Genomic DNA, 24,306 nt, shown 5'->3' with positions numbered 1-24,306 from the left:
GGGAACCTATGAACGGGAGGCGGGCGGATGTTGGCCGCCCCTTTAAGGAACCTCTTCACCAGAGGGGAACGAGAGAGGGTAGAGGAGCCCTCTCCTCCCAATATAGTGGAAAGGGCAGCTACCTGTCGCCTAAGCGTATTATGGGACAACCCGTCCTGTAATCCTTTTTGGAGAAACTCTAAAACGTCCGGAACCGTGGCCCTAGCTGGATCCACCCCCCTGGGGCTACACCACTTCGCGAAGGCCGACCAGGTGGCGTTATAGATTCTAATTGTGGACGGTCTCCTAGCTGCCTCCAAGGTAGCTATGACCCCTGATGACAACTTCCTCCCCTTCAGTAATCCCCTTTCAAGAGCCACGCGGTCAGATGCAGCCACTGCGGCTCTGGGTGAACTAAGACCCCCTGACACAGGACTACCTCTTCTGGCGGAATCCTCCAGGGGTCTGTGACAGCGAGCTGGACCAGGTCCGCGAACCATGGTCTCCTCGGCCAATATGGGGCTAATAGGATGACATAAGCCCTCTCTGTGACTACCTTCCGAATGGTTCTGGGAATGAGGGGAAGGGGGGGGAAGGCGTAGAGGAGACCCGGAGGCCACCGGGTTCTGAGAGCATCCGCTCCTTCTGCTGCTGGAGTCTTGAATCTGGTGAAAAATCTCGGCAGCTGTGCGTTGCCGGGGGAGGCAAACAGGTCTACAAGGGGGTTGCCGAATTTGAGGCAAATCTTCCGAAACAACTCTGGGTCCAGCCGCCACTTGCCGTTGTCCAGAGTCGCCCGGCTCAACCAGTCTGCCTGGTGGTTGGAGTCCCCCGAAATATGTTCCGCCGTAATGGAGGCCAAGTGTCTCTCCGCCCATAGGCCTAATGTCTGCGCCTCCTGCCACAGGGCTCGGGAGTGAGTCCCCCCTTGCCGGTTGACATGAGCTTTCGTCGCTACATTGTCCGTAAGCAGGAGGACGTGTCGCCCCTGCAGCCGGCGGTGGAAAGTTCGGAGGGCCAGTCTCACGGCCTTGAGTTCGAGCCAATTTATATTGTGTCTGAGGTCCGAGGCAGTCCAACGTCCCTGGGCCATGTCGGACCCCATCACGGCCCCCCAGCCGTAAAGGCTCGCGTCCGTCGTGACTTGTACTCTCTCCGGCTCCCAAATAGAGGCCCCCTGTCGCAATGCTGGGGACATCCACCACTTGAGCGAGCATCTCACTTCTGGCGTTAAGCGAAGCGGTCGTAGAGAGTTGCTCAACATTCTCCTTTGGGCTGGTATCAAGGCCCACTGGAGGGGACGCAGATGTAGACGGGCCCAGGGGACTATCCCTATACAGGATACCATCTTCCCCAGGAGTCGGGATAAGGTCAGGGTGGAAACGGACCTTTTTGTCCTGATGGACGTGATCAATTGTGTCAGACTGGTCAGGCGGTCTGGGGACAGGCGAACCCTCCCTGACTCGGAATCTATTACTGTCCCTAGATGCAGAATCTGTCTGGATGGGGATAGATGACTCTTGGGAAAGTTTACTGAGAAACCTAGTGTCTGGAGCCATTGGATGGTCAGCTGGAGGTCTGCTTTGGCCCTGGGGAGGGACCCTGCCTGCACTAGGACGTCGTCCAGGTAACACTGGAGTCTGACCGGAATGGATCTCAGGTATGCAGCCAGGGCTGCCAGGACCTTGGTGAACGTCCGAGGGGCCGAGGCCAGGCCGAATGGAAGGGCCCGGTACTGGTAATGCTGGCCTTTGTGGGAGAACCTCAGGAATTGACGGTGAGCCCGGAAAATGGGGATATGAAGATAGGCCTCCGTCAGATCTACCGAGGCCATGAAATCCCCCTTTCGAATGCCCTGCAGGATTGACTTTAGGGAGGCCATCTTGAAGCGCCTGTAAACTAGATACTGATTCAGGCGCTTCAGGTCGAGGATCGCCCTCCAACCCCCCGAGGTCTTCGGGACTACAAAGAGATTTGAATAGTAGCCCCGCCCCCTCTCCGGCTCCGGAACGACCTCCACCGCTCTGATTTCCAGAAGGTGTGAGACGGCGAGGTCCATGAGACGACGACGTTCCGGATCCCAGGATGGGGAGAATGTTCTGAAGCGTCTCGGAGGGTAGGAGAGGAACTCTAGTCTTAGGCCGTGGCGAATGGTCGCTCGGACCCACCCGTCTGATGTGATCTGGTCCCACTTGTCCGCATACAGAGTCAGACGGCCGCCTATGGGATGACTCGGGTTCGAGTCATTTCCCCCTGCGGAAGGGGCGGCCGCCCCCCCCCCGCGAAAGGGCCGTTTGGATTGGGACTGGTACCTGGGGCGGTCCTGAAAACCCTGCCTGTTGTACTGCCTATCCTGTCTGTACTGCTGAAAACGGGGCTCCTGCTCCCTGTCATAAGTCCTGAAGGAAGGCCTGCGATACGGGTGACTACGTGTGTCGGACTTCTTGGTGGAGGTGGGCATCACCTTTTTCTTGTCTTTATTCTCCACCAAGATCGGGTCTAGAGCAGACCCAAATAGATTGGGACCCGCAAAGGGGGCAGCTATTAAGTCCCATTTGGCTTTATTATCGATCTGCCAATTTCTAAGCCAAAGGAGCCAGCGAGCGGCCACAGAAGTAGCTAAGGCGCTGGAGCCGAATCGCATCGCATCCAGGGTTGCGTCGGCTGAATACTGGCAGGCCGCCATAATTTTAGTTAAATCCTGATGGATGCGATCATCCTGGATCGGGATACGATCCTGGAGTTGGCGGAGCCACATAACGGTCGTGCGATTAAAATACGAGGCGGCGGCCGCCGCCCGCATTGCCCATTCGGAAGCCTTGTAATTTTTCCGCAGGGTGAGCTCCGCCCTTTTATCCTCCGGCTTAAGCTTATCTGCGGCATCCCCCGAGACCACTGGGGAAGACGAGACCAGGGCAGCTATCGGTTGATCTATGGCCGGTAGTTGGATGGCCTGTAGGAAGGTCTTTTCCATGTTATAAGCCCGCCTGTCATTGCTGCCAGGGGGAGAAAAATTTGAAGGCCTAGCCCACTGACTGGTGGCTACCTCCAAGAACAGTGGAGGAGCAGGGATCTCCTCTTTATTAGTGGCCGTGTTTGAGAACATCACCATGTCCGGATCCCTGGGCGGGGGCACTGTGGGGTCCCCTGTGCCCACCTTGGTGGTTCTCCTAGCCTTCTTCAGTAGGGGCTTAAACATGGCCTGGATGAATAAGTTGGAAGAGGTGGGCTGATCAGTGGCCGCATCCTCTTCCTCAGAGAAACCCCAGTCGTCCTGACAACGGGCCTCCTCCCTAGAGGAGACCTCGCTCATGAGGGAAGGAGAAGAAGTTCTAGACCTGGCCCTGCTGAAAGGAGTAATCCTACTATGTCGGGAAGGTCTGTCCCTTTGAGCTATTCCCTTGGAAATGGCCGCAGAGATTAATCTTTTAAGATTTTCAGGGAGGTGTTCTAGATCCTCCTCGTCCCATTCAGAATCATAGTCATGGGGGATCGAATCCCTGTGAGACCTCCTACCCCGGGAGGAGCCTGCAGAGGGGCCCTCTAATGGGTCATTTCTATCCAAGCCCCCTGTCCCAGGGGAAGTTGGGGGTGGGGGTGAAGCCCCCCGTCCTTCACTCCTAACTGATCTGGATGAAGAGGAAGAGGGAGAAGAAGGGCTGAACCCCCTGTTGACAGAAGGGGAATGACAAGGGGCCTCTGACCTGGGAGATCTGGATCTAGGTCTGGGATCCCTGGCCTTCTTCTTCTCTGCCCTCTCAATGGCTTTCTCAATAGCTCTGGAACGCCTAAGCTCGTCCCTTTGCAGTGCTCTGGAGTGTCTATCCTCAGCAGTAGGCCTAGAAGCCCGAGGCCTGGCTGGGGCTGTGGGGCCTGACTTCTCTTCTGGAGCCTGAGCGGTCGCGGTTTGAGCGGATTCAGAACGCGCTGCCATCACCCCACTCACGTGCTCAGATGAAGGCGCTTGTTAAGTTGATTTGAAGTCTTTGTAGCCTCTGAGCCCGGCGCTGGTGTGGAGACTCTCAGCTTGGGCCTGTAGTGCCCCTTCATTAAGGCCCGTGAGTCAGGGCCCGCCACATGTCCAAAATGGCCGCCGGCTTGATTTGCGGCCGTATCTTCTTCAGGCAGCCGTTAAAATGGCGCGCGCGCCGCCGCTTGCCTCCCCGGCCGTTCAGACGGCCAATCGACCCAACAATTAGGAACGCAGCTCTGTGTGATTCGCCGTCGGTCTTCACGCCCGGCAAGAGCTGCTGGCGCTCCGGTCTTGTGCTCGCGCCGCCGCCGAGAGCACCGCCGACTCGGGAGAGGCGACGCGGCCGAGTTAGGGGCTTGCCGGTCTTCACGCGCGGCAAAAAGGGCCGCCGGCGCTGCGACTTGAAGCAATGGGTCGTCGGGGGAGGAGTTGGAAGCTGTAAGCCCCCAGGCACGCCCGAGACTCCAGGAATCAGCCGGGGGAAGAAAAGGCCCAGAATGGGAAATAGGTATGCGAGGAGATTGCTCTAAGCGGCTCTCCCTGCTTATCTGGGACAGAGGAAAATGTCCCTCTGGGCACAGCTTCTTCTATTCTATAATTTCCTTTAATTTGAAATAGCCAATTGCTCAATATAGTACTCACAATCACCGGGAACCAAACAATAGTCTGAGGACCTTCTTGACTGAGAGGAAACTGGGAGCCAACGGGAGAAGCCGAAGGCTAAGAAGTTTTTTCTCAGTCAAATGGACCAATCAGGCTGTAATAACCCTTCAGTGACCCCTCCCTCCACTCTACTGGAAAATATATTATTTTTATTATTTTGTATTTTAAACATAATCAAACATACTCAGGAATCCAAGTAAAAACCTTGGTAGCACTATACCAAGAATCTAGGTTAAAAATGTTAACAAATGGAAACTAACACTATCCCTAGTATATATCAACACTTAGCAAACAATGATATTGGTTATACCAACTGCATAATCAACTGCATTCAGTTTTGGTCGGCACAATGTAAGAGAGATGTGGAGACTCTAGAAAGAGTGCAGAGAAGAACAACCAAGATGATTAGGAGACTGGAGGCTAAAACATATGAGGAACGGTTGCAGGAAGTGGGTATGTCTAGTTTAATTAAAAGAAGGACTAGGGGAGACAGGATAGCAGTGTTCCAATATCTCAGGGGCTGTCACAAAGAAGAGGGAGTCAAACTATTCTCCAAGCACCTGAGGGTAGAACAAGCAGCAATGAGTAGAAACTAATCAAGGAGAAACGCAACTTAGAACTGAGGAGAAATTTCCTGATAGAACAATTAATCAGTGGAACAACTTGCCTCCAGAAGTTTTAAATGCTCCAACACTGGATGTTTTTAAGGAGGTGTTGGATAGCCATTTGTCTGAAGTGGTATAGGGTTTCCTGTCTAAGGTTGGATTAGAAGACCTCCAAGGTCCCTTCCAACTCCGTTATTCTATTCCATTCTATGTGGACACTTCTAAAGGCAAATTATAGATCTTTAATTACCCAAACAATTGTTGGGAAGTAACTTCCTGCTGAACATGGCACTTCCAGGAAATTTCTGATTTGTCTCACTGACACTTTTTTTCAGAGTGAAGAAATGCAGAAGACTGATTTTCAGGGAAATTTAAACTGTAACATTTTTTTAAAAAATTCCAACACACTAAACAATTAAGATGAGACTGCATGGCAGGAGAGGTTAGTGAGAAAAGGAGTTTATGATGAGTTGGAATTGCCAAAAAGGAGATACTAAAAGGACCAATGCAAAGAATTCCAACAAGGAGAAAAAAATGGAACAGAGCTGCACAATGAATGGAATTGTACAAAAAGTTTAGAGAAGTTATGAAAACAAAAGGATATACATAGGGTCTAAAAACAGATAACTAGGAATAAAAGATAGGTGAGCCGGAATTATAAAGATAATGTCAGAAAAAAACTAATGCATACGATGTAATTATATTGCTCAATAAGAAAAACAAAAAGGGCTTCTTTAGGTATGATCAAAAGCAAAGGAAAAGAAATGAATCAATATAGCCAGATGTTCAATCGGGGTTTAAAAAATGCAGGGAGCAGCAAGAAAAAAACCTATTCAATTCCTATTTTGGGTCAGTCTTTTCTGATGAAAGAATGTTTGTTCCAACAGGCAATTGTGCCAAACAAAACAAAAGGACAAAACTGAAGCTTTAGAGACGGACAGAAATATACTCAGGGAATATCTATTTATTTTCAATGTGTTTAAATTTTCAGATCCAGATTATTCATAACTCAGGATACTAAAGTAATTTGCTGAGGACCTGGCCAAGCCTTTATGTATTATCTTTAGAGGATGAAGATGGAGGAATAGATAATTGAAGGACAACTTAATCTTATCCTTGTCTCCCTCCTCAAAAAACAATTTCAAAGCCAAAGTTTCCAGATAACTTTATGACCCAGCTGATTTATAAGTCCCATGAAAACAATACAGAGATAACCAGAACTATGCAATAATTTTGCCAACTAACTTTATCTCATTTCTTGAACTTCCTTAGTAAGTTATATAAAGGCTGAGAACATGTGGACATTTGTGTCTCAAGTGAGACTTTTTGGGTTGATTTGTTTAATAATGCATTATTTTGTTTTCTTGGCTGTCCACAGTATTCTCGGGAGTATTCTCCAACGAAGTTCAGAAATGTCAATACTCTTTCCTGCTTCTTCAAATTTCAACTCTCATTTCCTATTTCTTGTCTGCTTGTTCTTTTACTATCAATAGTTTACCCTAAAAGGCAGAAGCTACCTAAAGTACCTCTTTGATTATCAATTATAAGACAGGTTGCATTAGCTTGGTTATTAGCCTGGTCTAAGGCTATTGTCATTAATTAGGTTATCTTTATATTAATTTTATTCCTTTTTTGAGAAAAAAAAACTATGGTCTTTGAATTTTCTTACTAGAGCTTTGAGATCCTATGCATTTTCAGCTGTCGGAGTACTGTAATCGGCATAATGCAGATTGATTTTTCTTTCCTCCAGTTTTAAATCATGCTTATGTTCTTTCAATTCAGCTTCTCTTTATATTCAGCATATAGAATGATTAAATAAGGGGAAAGTGTGCAGTCATCTAATTTCTCTGGCAACCTGGAGCCAGTCTGTTTCATTATGCTTGGTCCATAGTGGGGCTCCTGGTCTATATATAGATTTCTCATGAGGACTATTAGATGTTGTGGAATTCTCATTTTTATAATCACATTCCATAGTTTGACCTTATTGAAAAGCCTTTCTATGATCAATGAAGCACTGATCTAAGTTCACCTTCTAATACAAGATTTATGTTGACTATAAATAAGATAAACTATAAAGTACTAAGCTGTAAAATGCAGACTAGGATCACACTGAGACTAAACTAAAAAACTGAGCATGAAACATGAGTTAGAAGTTTTCACTCTATTTACAATCAGACTGGAAATCATTGCTCATAACTGATGATGCAAGACCAACTTGGAAGAGGGATACTCTCTAATAGATAAATATGTGCGATCGCCATCATTCTATTAATTAATTGGATAAAATGGATGGAATGCTTATCTAATCTGCTATTCACATAAAATAGTCAATGCCTTAGAAAATAAAACTAAACTTCTAAACACTCTTGTTGAATTAAAGAAAGGTTGAAAAAAAAAACATAAAACTGAAGCAAAGGCAAAATTCCTGACTTTGGAAATAGAAACATTGGCCTTGAATGAAAAAAAGACCTTGGAATTATACTTGATCACAAGGTGAATATGAGTCAGCAGTTTGATGAGCTATAGAAAAAAAAAGCAAAAGCAATTTAGGATGAATAAAAAGCAAAGCATAGTTTCCAAATCAGAAAAGATTGTTCCACTTAATTCTGCATTAGTCAGGCCACAACTTGAACATTTTGTCAGGTGTGGGGCTTTAAAAACAATTCAGAAACATTGGAACAGCTTCAAAGAAGGGCAAGAACCATCAGGAAACTGAAAGCTTATGAAGAAAATTTGAAAACTTGGCCTGGTCTAAAGAAGAGGAAGGACACAACAGCAATGTTCTTGTATTAAAAAGGGTATCAAATATATTTTTCCGCTATCTTCCAAAAAAGGCAGGAGATATTGTAGAATAATTGTCTTAAGTTACAGGAAAGAAGATTCCAGCTGAATGTTAGGGGGGGAAATAGGAATTCTTACTAATACTACCATACTACTATAAATAATGTAGGATAAAATTATAGGTATTGGTTCTAATAGAACCAATTATTGAAAGAGGTCATGAGCTTACCTTTGATACAAGTATTCAACTACATTATCAGGGATATTTTAATATGAATTCCTGCAGTTAGCTGCTGTTTAGAATTAATAGACTAAATAAGCTGCAATAACTCTTAAGATTTTATGAGTAATTCAAGACTAATTTTCAATGCTGAGAGGTCACATTTTAGTCAAAAGATGAAAATCGATTTAAGAATATCTCTTGGCAGACCCAATTCAAGACACTTCTAAATAAATACTCTTTTAATGTATTCTATATTTTCCTATAATAGCCAGCTTGTTACCTTCCGGAATAGAGTGGTAAAAGCTCTCACATGATTAATTAGCATTTAATAAGATGCCATTTCTTAAAATATAGGTTTCTGTTCAATTTAAATTTTAATTCTTGGTTTTTATCTTGTTCACTGCCAGAGTTATTTGTGGTAGATGGGCAGCTATAAAAAATTATTAAATAAGTAAATAAATCATTGTGACCAAGCCCACTGCTTATGTATGACCTCCATAAAGTTATTGATTCAATTAATTCAACTATTATTATGGATTAATATTGCATGGCAAGTAGTATTATTCCATTTTTAAGACTGCTCACTCATCCAACAAATCTGAATGGTTTTACAAAGATTAAGACAACGGATAAAGAAAAGATCGCACAATAAAGCAACCACATCAGGGACAAAACCAGGCTTAAAGTAGACAGTATTAGTGGGCTCATAAACTATCATAGCCCAATGCCAATTGAACAAGTCAGGTCTTGTCACAAAAGGACAACAAGCTTAGTTCCATATATGAGGGGGATTTTAAAGAGGCAAGTGCAGCAACAAATAAAGTATGCCTCTTAAGTTTCTAAGGTAACAATTTTTTTTACTTATAAAATTTGATGAATCAGATCAATAGGGTTGGTGAGAACTAATTCTATATATTAATATACATTGCAATAAATTATGTTCTTTGTATCTTTTGAATTATCTGTTAATATTAGGTAGCTCCATATTCTAATACTAGAGTAAAAAAGCATAGCTATAAATGACCATATATTCTTAGGAATCTCAAATGTTTTTTTTTACAATGACAACAATACAAAAGGATATGAATTCCTTAATGTGAGGGGTCCTTGGAGCTTTCTGAGCTTGATTTCATTACCCAAAGTAGGTAACATCATCAGAGCACTGTTCATGTTACCTCAGGGGTATCCAAACTTGGGAACTTTAAGACTTGTGGACTTCAACTCCCAGAATTCCCCAGCCAGCCATGCTGGCTGGGGAATTCTGGGAGTTGAAGTCCACAAGTCTTAAAGTTCCCAAGTTTGGACACCCCTGTGTTACCTAGTTTGGGTAATGAAACCTGTGTAAGAAAACAACCAAGCTCAGAGGGCTCTAAGGATCCCTCATCTCAACCTGAGCTACTCTTCTTTATTGATACTTTAATGTGCACTCAAGGGGGTATATTGACTTCTGGGCTCCTGTTTTCAAAGAGAGCATTTCTTCTTTAGTCCTAGCCAGGAGAGTCACTGGAAGTAGGGCAGCAGATAAATTTAATTAAAAATATAAATGGAAACATTTGTTATCAGATGAACTTTGGCAGCCATCTTTTTTTATAATTTGTTATTCCATATTCAACGGACAGACAATAATACATGAATAATTCTGCCATTCTAGCTTGCTCCCATTATGTCCAAACAAGTTGGATTGAATGGACTGTGTCTGAAAATTTCCATTATGTCCAGCGTGCAAGAGTCTACCTTTCTTTTGGGTTGGGCTTTTACATAGGTTTCAGATTGGTTTCAATGATACTTTTTTACTTTTTAAAAAGCGTAAATCAAATAAACCTCCTTTAAGTAATCATCAATATTTACCCAACTTCAAGTTTCATAAGCAGCTCTCCCCAATAATGACAGGTTGCAGCCCTTTTGTGTACACCAACACTATTCCTTTATTGAACATACTATGAGGGTGAGAACATTGCAAAGTAGTCCTCAACTTATGAACAATCATTTAGCAACTGTACAGTGGCATGTAAAAAAGTGAATAGTCCTCACACTTAAGAGCATCTCCACAGTCACATCATCAAAATTTGGTAAGCAACGTGTATTTACAACAGCCACAGCCTCACCATATACAATCTTCCCAAAGGACTTTCCACAAGCAATCCAGATTCACTTCACAACCCTGTGATATGCTTAACAACTGCAGCAAAAATAGTTGTAAAATCAGGCACGTTCGCCTGATGGTTCATATAATGAAGTTAAGACAGAAGTTCTGGTTCTAATTGTGGTCATAAATCAAGGACTACTTGTATACTATTACAGAGATTCCAGAGGAGTTAATAAGGTTGCATAAGTAAATATAGTTTAAAAAGCTCCCAAGATGGCTTTTTTTGAAATAAAAATTCCAATTTAGATCTTAACCTAATCAGTTGCTGCTGTAAAATTTCACCCAAGTTTATCAGACAAAATAAAATCAGGCCTTGATGATCTCTCAGCAAAAGTTATTTGTCTTCAGCACCACTATTATAGTGGGCCAAAAATATCTATTCTGCATTTAAGACATAACTGTAGTGTGAAATCCTTTTCCTAATCTGAAGCCATAGAGGGCTAAAGGGGATGTAAAAGCAATCCAATTTTCTATTTTTAAAACTGTACATCATAAAAACTGCATCCCTCTCTCTGGATCATATTTGCAGCTGATACAGCTTTGCTGAAAACAATAGTGCTGCATCTGCTTTTGCTGGCAGGGTGTTTGACCTTCAAGGGATATAGCTGAAGTACTTTTTTTTTCCTTTCTCAAAGTATGGCAGGCATGCTTACACTCAAGAAAAGATTAATATCTGCAGGAAGGCTCCTTTTGAAGACACACACACCATTTGTCAAGCAAGTAAGAGATATCCCTACAGCAACGCATTTAACACCAATCTCTCTACGTTTAAAATAGCAGACAAAACACATTTATTTCACCCAATCTTTACCTGTTCGTCTTTATAGAACTGGATTTAAAATGCTTTTGTATTTTTTGTACTTTGCATTTGAAGATTCTTTTAGCCACCTTTAATATTCAGTTGGACTGAAAAACAAAGTACAAATTGGCTGAATAAGTAAGTAAGCAAGCAATTAAGGAAGAGTAAAACGTACTACCCTCAGAACTCACAGCTTCCTACACAGCAGCCCCTGATAGAGAAATGTACTTTTTCTTTATCCAGCCCAGCAGTATTTATTGGTAACAACAGTCCAGGAATCAGGCAGAGATCTTCCTAATCATTTACTCCCTGATCCTTTAAGATAGAAGCAGACAAAATCAAACTTGAGTCCTTCTATATAACAGTATGTCTATCAATGACCTATTGTGATTCCCCTTTGCAGAGTAACCTCCCAGCTCAAGGAGCAATTAGCTCACCAATGAACTATTGTCTTTTAAGTTGCAATAAACCCTAAACATAAACAACTGAAATTATTTAGCCATGTCAACCACTTTATTCCTCTGTGGGGGTTTTTCCCCTTTTATTACTCCTATTCCTTGGGACAAAAACCTGTCTTGCTGCATTTTTAAAATATTATGTATAGCACAATATAAATAAAAGCAAAAGCAATCACTCCAGAATCTTAGTAGAGAGCCGAATTTCTCAATTCAATAATAACTTCCTACATGCATGCATTCAACATCATAAAAACCTTTAACTGATTAATTAATTTACCTCTATTCGGGTTCTGTGCTTCAAAAATATGGATTCACCACATTAGTAGCAAAGAGATAAAGAACAGAAAAAGTTTAACAGCTCATGTCTTATTTTGAAAATTACATTTTGAAAATTATTACAATAGTTTTTTTTAATATAATAAAAAGGATAAAAAAGTAGAAAGCGGTATTTTGATTGTATTTTAAAATATATTTTCACTTAACATGAGTAATCTTTCCTCTATGATCCAATCTGCAAATGCTCACACAGACTCATTCATTCATAATATTTACCAGAAAGTTTCACTCATTATATTTGATATAGTTAAATACCTTCCGCAGCATGATTGCCTTTTAAATGACTTCAACTGCAGCTCTTATCCCCTAAGGATATGCAGATATATACACACCATCATATGACTCTCTTTCAAGATAGGCAATGTTATGCATAGCTCTGGAAAACAGTATGTAATACTGAGCAAAAGAGTTAGACAGAAAATATGAGAAAAGTAAATTTAACTAAATCTAGCTTAAAACAGCACTATGCACTTGACAAAGAATTCTTGGTTGCACTACATCAATGAAATTAGCCATATGCTGCCTTTGCTTTCCACAAAATTGGACTTCATAAATCTGGACAACTGCTAGATAATAATATTTCTTTGCTACTATCTAGCGATTATCTGCATTACTGTAGTCAAATTGACAGCCCTGGTTCTCACCTTTCTCTTTTAGAGCACTGTATCAACTCTGTGCAGCTGTGTTCTTCTTCTGTGTCTTCCCCATGCTCAGGAATAAGTAAACTTTCTACTAATAATTCCCCAATAAGCAAAGACAGAGATAAATGGAGGAGAAATCTGAAAGTATGACCTGTAATGCTTATGCTCGTGCTCCAGCTTGAAAATAATTTCACATATAACTGAATATATGAAAAATTGTAGTACTGTAGTCCTTGCAGAAAAAAATCAAAGGACCAAAACAGTGAATAGCCTTATATTAGCTTCTGAGAAAGAAGAAAGGTTTTTTTCAGTTCATAAATCTGACAGTGGATGCAAAGGGAACCTTCCTAGAGTTACAGAGGGAAGAAACATAGAAGATATTCTGCACTTCTGGAACCCAGAAACAGTGTCTAGGTCCTGACAGGGAAAACAATTCTGAATCTGAGAGGTAAAAAAGAGGGATGCAGAACAGGAGACAAATAGATCCCTAAAGGGAGAGAATATGAAATTACCCTCTATCAGAATGTGGACAGACATGATCATTACCAACATATTACTATCTAAAAATGAAATAAATATTTACTGATGAAACTCATCAGGTCATGGGCTGTGGTATTTGCTGGGAGCAAAGGCTGAAGAATGTAACAACACAACATTCAAGGCTGATCACTGGATGAGTTCAAGTAGAGGCTGGACCACCATTTATCTGGGATGTTGTAACTTGGCACCTTTGACAGTAATAAACATTGACTTGACTTGATACAAATTCCAGAAAAAGAAATGCAATCCTTCGTATAAACCACTTTTACACACCATTCAAAAGAGAAAATACAAAAAACTAAAAAGAAAACAAAAGGGTCGGAACATATCCTCCACAGCAATCAATACCCAGAAAGCAAGGATTAATAAAGGACAAGCAGTGAAGCAGAGTACAATATCCCAATCAAGGACCTGCCAAGGAGCAAAACACGCCTCCATCAACAAGGCAGGGCAAGTTACTGTATATAAACAGGCAGCAAATCCCATGCTCTGATGATGTTACCTGATCAAATAATGAAATATCTATAAATAGCAAGCAAGCAAACTCAGAAAGCACTAAGGAGTCCATAACCAATGTCTCCTTTGAATAGGGGATGTTATTATCCACTATTAATGCCAGTATTATGTTTAAATATATTGTAAACAGTGATGTCTATTGCTGGTCTATGACCGTAATAAAGTTATATTCTATTCTATTCCTTTCAAATCCAGTAGGCAAAAATGTATTTCACACCTGTTAGAAATTATCTACCACCTTCAGCCATACATTTCTTTGGCTTCAAATGATGCCTACATAAAAACAGTAGCACTCTAGAAAGTGGGTGTTATGCTGAAGAAACAATAAACATTCTTCAGAGTGGATTGAAGAGAAGCACAGTAAAAAATGATTATGTTCAACTGGTACAACATGCAGCTACACTTACATCTTATACACCAACAAAAAAGGAATAGAGTCAGGTTGGCCTTAACCAAAACACAAACATCTCACCATTACCCTGTTTCCCTGAAAATAAGACCTCCCCAGATGATAAACCCAATCGGGTTTTGAGTGCATGCAGTAAAATAAGCCCTCCCCCCCCCCAAAAAAATAAGTCCTCTCCGAAAATATTGCAACACAGCAGCAGCCAAGAGGTGACCACGCTCGCTGCCTACTGCACCTCAAAAATAATAAAACCTCCCCAAAAATAAGGCCAAGCGCTTATTTTGAAGGTCAAAAGACAATAAGACCCTGTCCTGTTTTCGGAGAAACACAGTACAATAATAAATACATTTAACATTGCAAGACCTTTCAATGTTTTTTATTGCAGAGAGATCCTCTGAAATCCTCTGTATTGTTTAAAACTCCTCTAGGGCTTATGACCTTTAAACACCTGAAAAATTACATTTCTCTCACTGCAGCCTATTTCCATCATCTCTAGATAATAAAGGAGGTGCCTAGAGTGTAACTTCTAGAGCAGGGGTCCCCAAACTTGGCAACTTTAAGACTTATGGACTTCAACTCCCAGAATTCTCCAGCCAGCTGGCTGGAGAATTCTGGGAGTTGAAGTCCACAAGTCTTAAAGTTGCCAAGTTTGAAGACCTCTGTTCCAGACCTATGTTAGCTTTTGAAACAGGCTTTCCCATCCTCAGTTTCTGCGGAGACTCCAAGCCCTAACAGCGGAGCTTCCTGCCTTTCTCCCACCGCTCCTCTGCAAGCCAGAGACACTTACAGCGTGTGCCCGCAAACGTTGACCATCAGCTTGAGGGAAGGGTTCCTGTATTTGGTGGTCTTGCACCGGGGGCAACCTTGGTCATCCATGGCGAGAATCTTCCGACTAAATTTGCCGCCGGATCCGCCGCCACCCTCGTTCCAGAAACACGGCGTCCGCCCTTTAAAAACGTCCGTCTGGCTCTCCGGCGAGGGGAAGAATCGTTCCGCTGTGCAACAGAGAAAAAAGTCTTTGCGCCCTTTGCTAATTATTTTATGTGTGCTTTGAAAAGAGGAGAGCGGGTGAAAAGCGGGGGGGGGGGTGAGTGGGGGGGGCGAATTGAAGCGAAATTCTTCAGGAGGTATTTGATGTATAACACTGTTATCCGTGCTTACTCGGAAGTAACTTCTATTCATTCGGTTTATTTATTTCCTTAAAATAAAATAAAAAAGCTTCAGCGCTTACAATTAGAGTAACATCGGTTCAGACGAGACGATTCCTTTCCCGCGGGGCTTGCAGGAACTACTAGAGACAGTAGCCGCAACAGCAATAGGAAAGCCATAAAATAACAGTGCAATATGCTCCCCAATTCGGTATATAATATCATCCCAATGTGAAGCCTCAGTGTCTTCAGTGAGCGAGCATTGGATCGCATCCTTCCAACAAGATCTTATACATAACATTATTCAGACATAAGTCGCACTGCATTGAATAGCATTTATTCCCCCTCAAATATCTCTGAATTAAACCTGAAGCCTGTTGATGGGTTCCTACCACTTATTTCCATTTTACCTAACACGGTACGTCCTTCGTAAACATAGCCCGTCGATTTCAATAGTATTTACCCAAGTCGTTGTCGGCTATTGTGGTCTAGGGCGGCTCTCAAGGATCGTATTGGAAACCAGTTTTGCAGACACTCGCAGTCGAAGTCAATGTTCAAGAAAAGCTGCATTAGATCAGTCAGCACGACTCAAAAGCAAACTTTGCTTCGTTTAATAACGTTTTACGAAATCTTACTGGAAGAGAGGCACATAAATATTTATTCAATAAGTATGCATAAAGAACGAGACCCAAGGTTCCTTCATGTGAGCTTATCTGGATTAAATGAACGTGGTCATTTGTCCTAGCTCAAATTTACTTCTGAGGAAACCTACCGGTATATAGGGATCAGGCTGTTAGTCTATCAGTGTTTTGCCTTGGAGGACTAAATGAAATTGGTAATGACATTGGCATTTATTTTCGAGCCAGGGAAGTATCCAGATGCTGATGATGTGCAAGTGATGGTGGTGGAAAAGGAAAGGAATTGACTTCATACTCATGTCCCATTATTTGCAGCAAAAGATGCCTCACCTACCCTTTTTGAGGGACACATAGAAGAGAGCTGGAAGGGACCTTGGAGGTCCTCTAGCCCAGCCCCCTATTCAAGCAGAAGAACCTATATCATTTCAGACAAGTGACTGTCTAGTCTCTTCTTTAAAATCTCAAGTGATGGAGTGCCCACGATTTCTGAAGGCAACTGGTTAATTGGTCCTCACTGTAAGGAAGTTTCTCCTTAATTCTAGATTGCTTCTGTCTTTGATAAAGTTCCCAACCATTGTTCCTTGTCCTCCCCCCCCCCCCACTTTGGAGAATAATTTGACTCCCTCTTCTTTGTGGCAGCCCCTCAAATACTGGAATATTCCTGGCAGTTTCTGAGTGAAGATTCTCACTGTGCAAGCGTATATCTCTGAAACCCCAAAGTTAGTTAATACAGCTGTGAGTCTCTCTTTGAGGTCAGGCGAATGGAAGATTGATGTATAGATGTGCTTGGGGCCATTGAGTCAAAGGGTCATCCCCAGCATTAAGTCTAATTCATTCCAATATTCTGGAACTCTTCTTAAAAGTAAAGGATCGTACAGCTCATCAGTTTCCACTGAAATAAATCTAATTGAAAAGTGTACCCACTTAGACGCATCCTGTATCTAATTTGAGTTTTCTTTTTGAATTTATGGGGTGGCTTCTGACATCACATTGAACTCTGACTGTAGAATAAGCTTGGATTCGTATGGAATGACGCACCATGTAGACATCAAGACAATTATAGAAATAGACATAGACATATAACTGATTTGATAAATTAGGGATATAATCAACAAAGTTAAGATGACGTCCATGACAGTAAACTGAAATTTGTGTGTGTGTGTGTGTATACATATACAAACATATATATGTGTGTGCATATGTGTCTATGTATGTGTACACATGTGTGTATATATGTGTGTGTGTACAACACACATACAAATAATTGTAAAAGTTTAGAGGTAGCTGTCCATCGCACTGACATCCAAGTCGACTGTTACGGTCTAGGGCTGCCTAGCTCTAAGTAAGAGAATCGTACTGGTTGCGATTCCGTCAGCCAGTGTCTGTTCGGGGCAATTTCGAGTGGAGGCGTTCCGGGATCGAGGCGAACGTAGATTTCTAGCTTCAGACCTCCATCCCCCCCGCTCCGTCCCTTACCACAATTGTTCCGATGCCCGGACTTGCGCCTGTACAAAAACTAGCCACGTAAATTGCGCTGCACTGAGCTCCAAAACTCCGGATGGCCGTTGAAAGGGGCATCAAAGTTATCTCAATTTCCTTGCTGCCATTTAGGGCTTGCTCTAACTCAGTATGCAGTGAATAGCAGCTCCCTACCAGCTGCCCCTCTGGTGGGCAGATTCAGTACCCTGAGGAGTTCCAGCCGCTGAACCTCCAGCGGACCAAAAGGGGCTCTGCTTTCATTTCCTCAAGACTGAAAGCCCGAGGGGGTGGGGGGGCGCATGCCTAACTACCAAGTCGGTGGTTCTGCCTGCCTTGTCTGTATTTGCCTGGAGGTTCCCAGATCTAATTTCCCTGATGTAAACAGGGCATTCGGCTGCCTGCAAATGACTGACAGTGACTGAGCCATTCGACTATCCCTCCGTCCATTTCCATTCAGCATCCCCGGAGCCAGACGTGTGGAAAAGGAAACTCGTCTCAGTCAGTCCCGGTTGCTTCTGAGCGACCATTCTGCTCTAAACCGGAATAACCATTATGTAAAAGGGTTTCCCCAAAGCCACTAACTCGGATTTAATTTTGTTTTCCGGCTCCGCGCTGGCAGAGACATCTCCAGGCAGGTTACAAGATCACTCCGGTCAAGTTACAGAAGTATTACGAATGCGAGGCTTGCGTGTTATGTAGGACGTTGAATACAAAGGACCCTGGAATATGCAGATGATCATCACGCAACAGCCTTCTATTGAACTGGTTTGTAGCCACATCTCAAAAGTGGGATGTTTCTATTGAACCACAAACCAACCACACTTCTTTTTAGACCAGGTGTTGCTGTGATCCCGACCGTGTATGATAACATGCGGTCTGGGGCTCATTAAACCATTCAAGTGTAATGTAAAGGCAGGCTAAGATTGAACCCAGCTTGTGTGAAGGTGACCCCTTTCTGATCAGGAGGTGGCCAATGGGACTGTGCTTCCTATCCCTATTGCCTCACTACAACAAAGCCCTATTGCGGGGACTGTCTCCAAAGTCAATTGAGAAGTGCAAATGCAGCTTGTTATTATTATGAGGGGTAACAGATTCAATCCACCCGGATCACCCTAGAAAGAAAGAGTTTCCATTTACAGAGAGAGATACATTTCAGAGCTTTTCTATCTTGATTCAGATTTCCTTCCACACTATGTGGAAAAGAATTATGTATTAAATTTATTGCCACCTGTCTCACTGCTAAGAGACCCTGGGCAGCTTATAAATATAATTCAATCTATAATTCTACCTAAATCTAGAAAATGCCTGGTCTGACCTGAGACTCATAAATTAGTAAAGACCCTGAAGTCCCAGTTCAGATAAATATTGCCCTTCTGAAGAGCTGCAAAAGTTGTGTGACTTGGCAGCTATGCTCAAAACACCTGCATTAAACCAGATATGGAAGATTAAGATCCTCCCCCCTCAATACCAACCAGGAAATTAATAACTTGGATCTAAACAGTTGTTTTGAAATAATTTCATACTTTAACATTGCATTCTCCAATGTGTGTGTTGTGATGTTTCCCCAGAGGCAAGTCCCACTAACTTAAATGAGATGTGCTCTCATATAGCATACAATGGTGTCACTTGTGGAATATTGTTGCCTATTCCAGCAATGGAAGAGGAAGATTTGTATCTATTGATTCCCCTGTCCTAGTCTGTGAAGCTGGAGGTGGAGTAAATATAGGTCTTCCTAAGTGTTCTAAAACAAGATAATGCTTGATATCATATAAAGACTGCAGAAATAGCCCCATAGGAAAGAACCCATGAAAAAAATAATCTATATCAGACTTCTCATTTTCTGTGGTTCCTGTAGAAATCTGTCAAGAACATCTTTTGGATGAATCATCCCCTCACCTGCACCTACTCAGAAGTAAATCCAATGGACTTAATTGGATTTACACTTAAGTAAATAGCCCTACAATTACACTCTTGTAATGTAGACTCAATATCCATTCTCTATCTTATGCTTCCTCAGGCTGGTACCTTCCTGATGTATTGAGCCATGTAGGCCATCATCCAGTCAAAAATGGCTACAGTACAGCAGTTGGAAAATGTCCATAGACCAGACTATGTAAAAAACAGCAAGTTTGGAAATTTTGTTAGTGGGTAAGGCTGAAAGCTTAAATACACTGATCTGTGTTTAGAAATCTTGAAATCAGTGGGACTTCCCAATGAGCAAACCTACGTAAAAGTGAGCTGTAATTTCATTGAAGGTAGACAAACTTTTGGTAAAGTGCAGGCAGAATAGCATCAGGAGAGCCAAAGTAAGTCTAAAATTCACTAAGTTTAGGAGAATGTATTGATCCTTGGCATTATTCATTTCAGAATTAAGAAATATTCTGAGAATTGAGCCCAGACAATATAGTAAAATTAACAATCATCCCATCTCATCCTACTCCACAAGTTGCCCTTCTCAACTCAGCACCCTCCAGAAAGCTGGAGTTACATCCTCAATCATTCTGAGACAACAATGCTCAGGCTGCTCTGAAGTCTTCTTTCTGGTATCAAGACAATCTTTGTTTATATCTTTCCCATCCGTCTCTGTCTTCTTGCTCCTTCCTAGAAGAGCAATTAGGATTTTACCACTAGTTCCTGATTCTACTGAATGGTGAAATGTTTGCTTTTGTAAATTAATGATGAAATTTACAGTAAAGTGTAATTGATAATTTCCTGGAAAAACAGAGACTGACAAAGCTTGCAATCACCCAAACATTTTGACAATATTTACCTTCTTTACTTGCCAGAAGTGCCATTATATTACTTGAGCTCTATTGCCAATTGCATTGCAACCCTCTGCACATGTACCTGGGTGTAGGAGTGACTTTTCAGCCACTCTGAATAGACTGCATCAATGACACTTTTGACTGCAATCTCATGTTCATTCCCTTTGGAAATAAATGTGAAACTGCACAGGACCTGATCTGAATAAACACGCTTATGGCTACTTAGTTCAATACAATATTCTTATTTTTGTTACTATACCCTGTTTTGGAAGTTTGGTTCAACACACCAAACCATGCACTAACTAACTGGGCTGAGTTTGTATACTATAAAGCACCAAAACCCCAACCCCAGCCAAATTCATTACTTTGGAGTGATTTGACTTTATGCACCCTAGTTAAGTGTGTTCTGTGAATCCAATCACAAAAGTGTTTGTACTTTAACTACATTATGCTCAATCTTATTGATTTGTCATTGTCATTTGGTTTTAATTGTGTATTCAGATGTATTCAGATGTCTGTATATAAAATATTTAAAAGAGTCCAGCAACCCTACACCTTTTATACCCATGAGCCTTCTAGGTGTATTGGATTTCAATTCTCACCCAGAATTATGGGAATCTTTATCCATCTGTGGAAAGTTGATCTTTCCTACCATTCTTTGGAATCTATTTGTTCTGTAGCAAGTTACTGTTTCAATATATCAGAACATGCTTTTGTTCATACTTGATTATTTCTTTATCATTCACTCATATGTAGCTATCACCTATACTTATTTAATACTAACTTTGTTTTAGGCCAGGTACACCATGGGCAATATTGGGATTTATAATTGGAGGGCTTTCCATTTCTTTGCCTACAAAACAATTAAAGGCATTGTGGTAGAAAAATGTAAAAAGATTGAACTCCTGTGGCTCTGGTCCCATAAACAATATTTCTGAGAAATGAACGTTATAATTCTACCAAATGCTGATCTGGAAATAAGCACATCTGAACTCAGAAGAATTTGCATCTAAGGAAAAGTTAATAGCAGTAGCCAGTTAAGCCTGCTCTAAAGTTTTTTTTTTAAAGTGCAGAAAAAACAACTATCCTTGACAAATCTTTCTCCATCATCAGTTGCCATCTGTAAAATGGGTATATACAAACTACATTTCTTCATACAACTGTTATGGGAATGAATATTGTTTAAAACTGCATTGGGATCCTAAGCACAAAAGAGATTAGAGATAAATCCCAATGAGTTAAGTTCCTAACTTCCAGGTAGGATTCTTGTCTTCTAGTACTGAAACTAAGCTTACACATCTGGATGTTATCTGCCAAAATCGTCTTGTTTGGGGGTGGGGGGCAGAAGAATCCTTTTTTGTTTAAATAACAAAAGCAACAGATCAAGTCTAGGCATTTACAAATGAAAGTCCCACTGAGTTCAGTAAAGTTTAATCCAAGGTAAAGGTGCGTGTTTAAGGCTGCAGTCCAATCTGAAGTTCCACTGAACTCGGACAAGTATGCAAATGATTGCAATCATAGCGTGAATAAACCGAGCTGGCTCCTCTCCAAAGTAAACTCGCTCAAACTTTCAATTTTCTGCAAGTCCCCGTGGGTTAATTGAAACTCAGTACCAGCGTTGCAGCCTTAATCCGCTGATTATCCTAACACGCATCGTGTCTTTGGTCTGGTTCAACCTGAAGTTGCTATCTCCTACCCCATTGCTGCCGACACCGGTTCTCTCCATTCAGAAGTGCCCAACCTGAGTAGTTAATTCATTTGGAAATTCCCAAAGTTGGATCGTGCGCGCGTGCGTTTCACAATGTCTCTCCTACAAAGTGTAAAAACAAAATTGCCCACACCAACCAGCTTACGGTATCAGTTGTAATATTTTGTTTGGCAACCGGAGCGGGGAGAAACCAGAGCACGAAGCCAAATCAAAGCGCAGCAGAAGCCTCCAGGTAGAGGTATTCACATTTTGGAGGAGGAAGTCGGGTTGAGCGTAAAGCCGAGGGAGAGGGAGGAGTTGATTGACGGTTTCTATAGAAACACCGGATCCTCCGCCCCCCTCCATAGGAGTCGGCCAATCAGCGAGCCCTCCCGAATGCAGCCGACTGCTTGTGCTATTAAGAATATGTAGCAGGAGAGCGAAGCGCTGAGGAGTCACGTTGGGGAGGGAAAGAAGGAACGAAAGAAAGAGCGAAAAGGAGGGGGAGAGGAGAGCGGCTAGAGGGTGGGGGAGAAGGGGGAGAAGAAACTGCGATCCGTTTACACGAGCTTTGCTAGAACAAGCTGTCTTAATGGTTACTACGTGGCGGAGGGGAAACTTGATCAGCTAAACGCCAGCCGGGTGGCGGTCCGGGAGGAGGAGGAGGAGGAGCGGCGGCGGCAGGAGGGGTGTGTGAGCACTTTCCGGGGAGGGGGGTTGTAAAGGAAGAAAAAAAGGGGGGAGAAAGCCGGGGGAGAAGCCCCTCCACCTAACACCAAACCCAGACCGGGGGGGTGGAAGATGTCTTCTGCCTCTCCCACCACCGCGATTCCCAGCGTGGTGGCGACGATCAAGCAAGAAAACGTCCTGGAAATGTTCTGCGGCGGGGCGACCGAGAAGGTAACCTCGGGAGGCTCGGCTCCCACCTCTGCACCGCCTTTTGGTCTCGCAGTGGCGGCGGCTCGTTTTGCTAGGAAGGAAGGAGCCGGGGAAGAAGAGGACGACGAGGAGGACGAGGAAGCAGCAGCCGGTAGGGTCGCGGGTCAAGTTCTACTCCACTCGGAACTTTTGGTGCGGAATCTCGGCGCCGTTGCCGCCGCCGCCGCGTCTCCCTTGTCCTCGCCTTCGCCTCGGTCGTCGTCCTCGTCTTCCTCCTCGCCCCAGGCTCTGCTGGCGTTCTCCCCGGACCACGTCGCTTGCGTCTGCGAGGCTTTGCAGCAAGGCGGGAACCTAGACCGCCTGGCCCGGTTCTTGTGGTCCCTGCCCCAGAGCGACCTGCTACGTGGCAACGAGAGCCTGCTCAAAGCCCGGGCGCTGGTGGCTTTCCACCAGGGACTCTACGCCGAGCTCTACGGGATTTTGGAGAGCCACAGCTTCGACGCCGCCAACCACCCTCTCCTGCAGGAGCTCTGGTACAAGGCGCGCTACAGCGAGGCGGAGAGGGCCCGCGGCCGACCCCTGGGCGCCGTCGACAAGTACCGCCTGCGCAGGAAGTTCCCGCTGCCGCGCACCATCTGGGACGGCGAGGAGACGGTCTACTGCTTTAAGGAGAAGTCGCGCAATGCCCTCAAGGAGCTCTACAAGCAGAACCGCTACCCTTCCCCGGCCGAGAAGCGCAACTTGGCCAAGATCACCGGCCTCTCGCTCACGCAAGTCAGCAACTGGTTCAAAAACCGGCGGCAACGGGATCGCAACCCCGCGGAGCCGCAGTCCAAAAGGTGAGAGAGCCGCGTGTTCCCCCCGGAGCCTTTTAAACTTCCATCAGAGCTGGGGCCGGGGGGGGGGGGCATGGCGGGAAGCAGAGCAACTTATGTTTCTGGAGATTCTCCTCGTAAATTCCTTCGAGAAGGGAAGGAAACTCGCTGCACATGTTCAGAATCTCTGCTCAACTAAGCTTTGAAAGTTTAAGCAAATTCTGTTATTGCCTCTACCCTACAATGACTCTAGGCAGCGGACTGAAGGTTAGAAACACAACAGTGTAGAATAACATCTAAAATCATTCCACTGCTAGATTGGACAAAGCGATCTCAGGCTCCACAACCTCCTGGGGGAAAACGGCCAAGCTTTAAGGCCTTATTAAAAGCCAGGAGGGCCTGAAATGACCTGCAGGGTTAGCAGATGGAGTCATAGTGAGATTGGGCAATGAGCCTCATCCTCCTCTTGAGTTTAGTAAATTCCACCCTTCCCTTCGGTTTACATCCCCTTTCATTTCTTCTGGTACCTTCTCTACCTCTTGACTTTCACCTTTCCTTGGAGGGATAATCCTCCTTTGCTTATGCCATTTCTTCCTCTGCCTTCTGGGGTCTGGATTTCAAAGTGCTTCCTATATATTCTTGGTAAACCTAACAACATCCCTGTAGTGCAGGACATCATTACGGAACCTTCTTATATTGTTGGCTGGAGTACAAATTGTGCACTCCTCAAAGCTACCTATGGCATTTTGGAGCCCTGGCAAAGATTTAAAAAAACATGGCTCCAAGGAAGGCACCTGGTTTGCTGCTTCTGCTGCTTTCCCAAACTCTA

The 24,306-nt window shown here is 43.4% G+C and overlaps 2 protein-coding genes across 4 annotated transcripts in view; one reads left to right on the top strand and one right to left on the bottom strand.

Moving 5' to 3' along the window:
* MNAT1 (MNAT1 component of CDK activating kinase) overlaps positions 1 to 15,799 on the bottom strand; it is a 137,426-nt gene extending 121,627 nt beyond the window's left edge. The window contains exon 1 of one of the 2 annotated variants that reach the window (XM_081934671.1): positions 15,678 to 15,799. In XM_081934671.1, coding sequence (XP_081790797.1) covers positions 15,678 to 15,784 — 107 coding nt within the window. In that variant the 5' untranslated portion in view covers positions 15,785 to 15,799. Of the gene's footprint in view, positions 1 to 14,853; positions 15,029 to 15,677 lie in introns of those variants that run through there. The other variant, XM_081934670.1, reaches the window with a different exon arrangement.
* Positions 15,800 to 19,734: 3,935 nt separating this feature from the next.
* The window catches only part of LOC309385002 (homeobox protein SIX4-like), a 29,128-nt gene continuing 24,556 nt past the window's right edge, over positions 19,735 to 24,306 (top strand). For both annotated transcript variants that reach the window (XR_014174141.1, XM_081939024.1), the window contains exon 1: positions 19,735 to 23,501. Coding sequence is in view for 1 of the 2 variants with exons in the window: in XM_081939024.1 (XP_081795150.1) it covers positions 22,585 to 23,501 (917 nt within the window). In the remaining variant the exon portion in view is untranslated. The remainder of the gene's footprint in view (positions 23,502 to 24,306) is intronic.

This window comes from Natrix helvetica (assembly GCF_964273705.1).
Source record: "Natrix helvetica genome assembly, chromosome: 1".
In the NCBI taxonomy this organism is placed as follows: Eukaryota; Metazoa; Chordata; class Lepidosauria; order Squamata; family Natricidae; genus Natrix; species Natrix helvetica.
The sequence above is the reverse complement of the archived record's forward strand: the minus strand, read 5'-3'. Positions and strand labels throughout refer to the sequence as shown.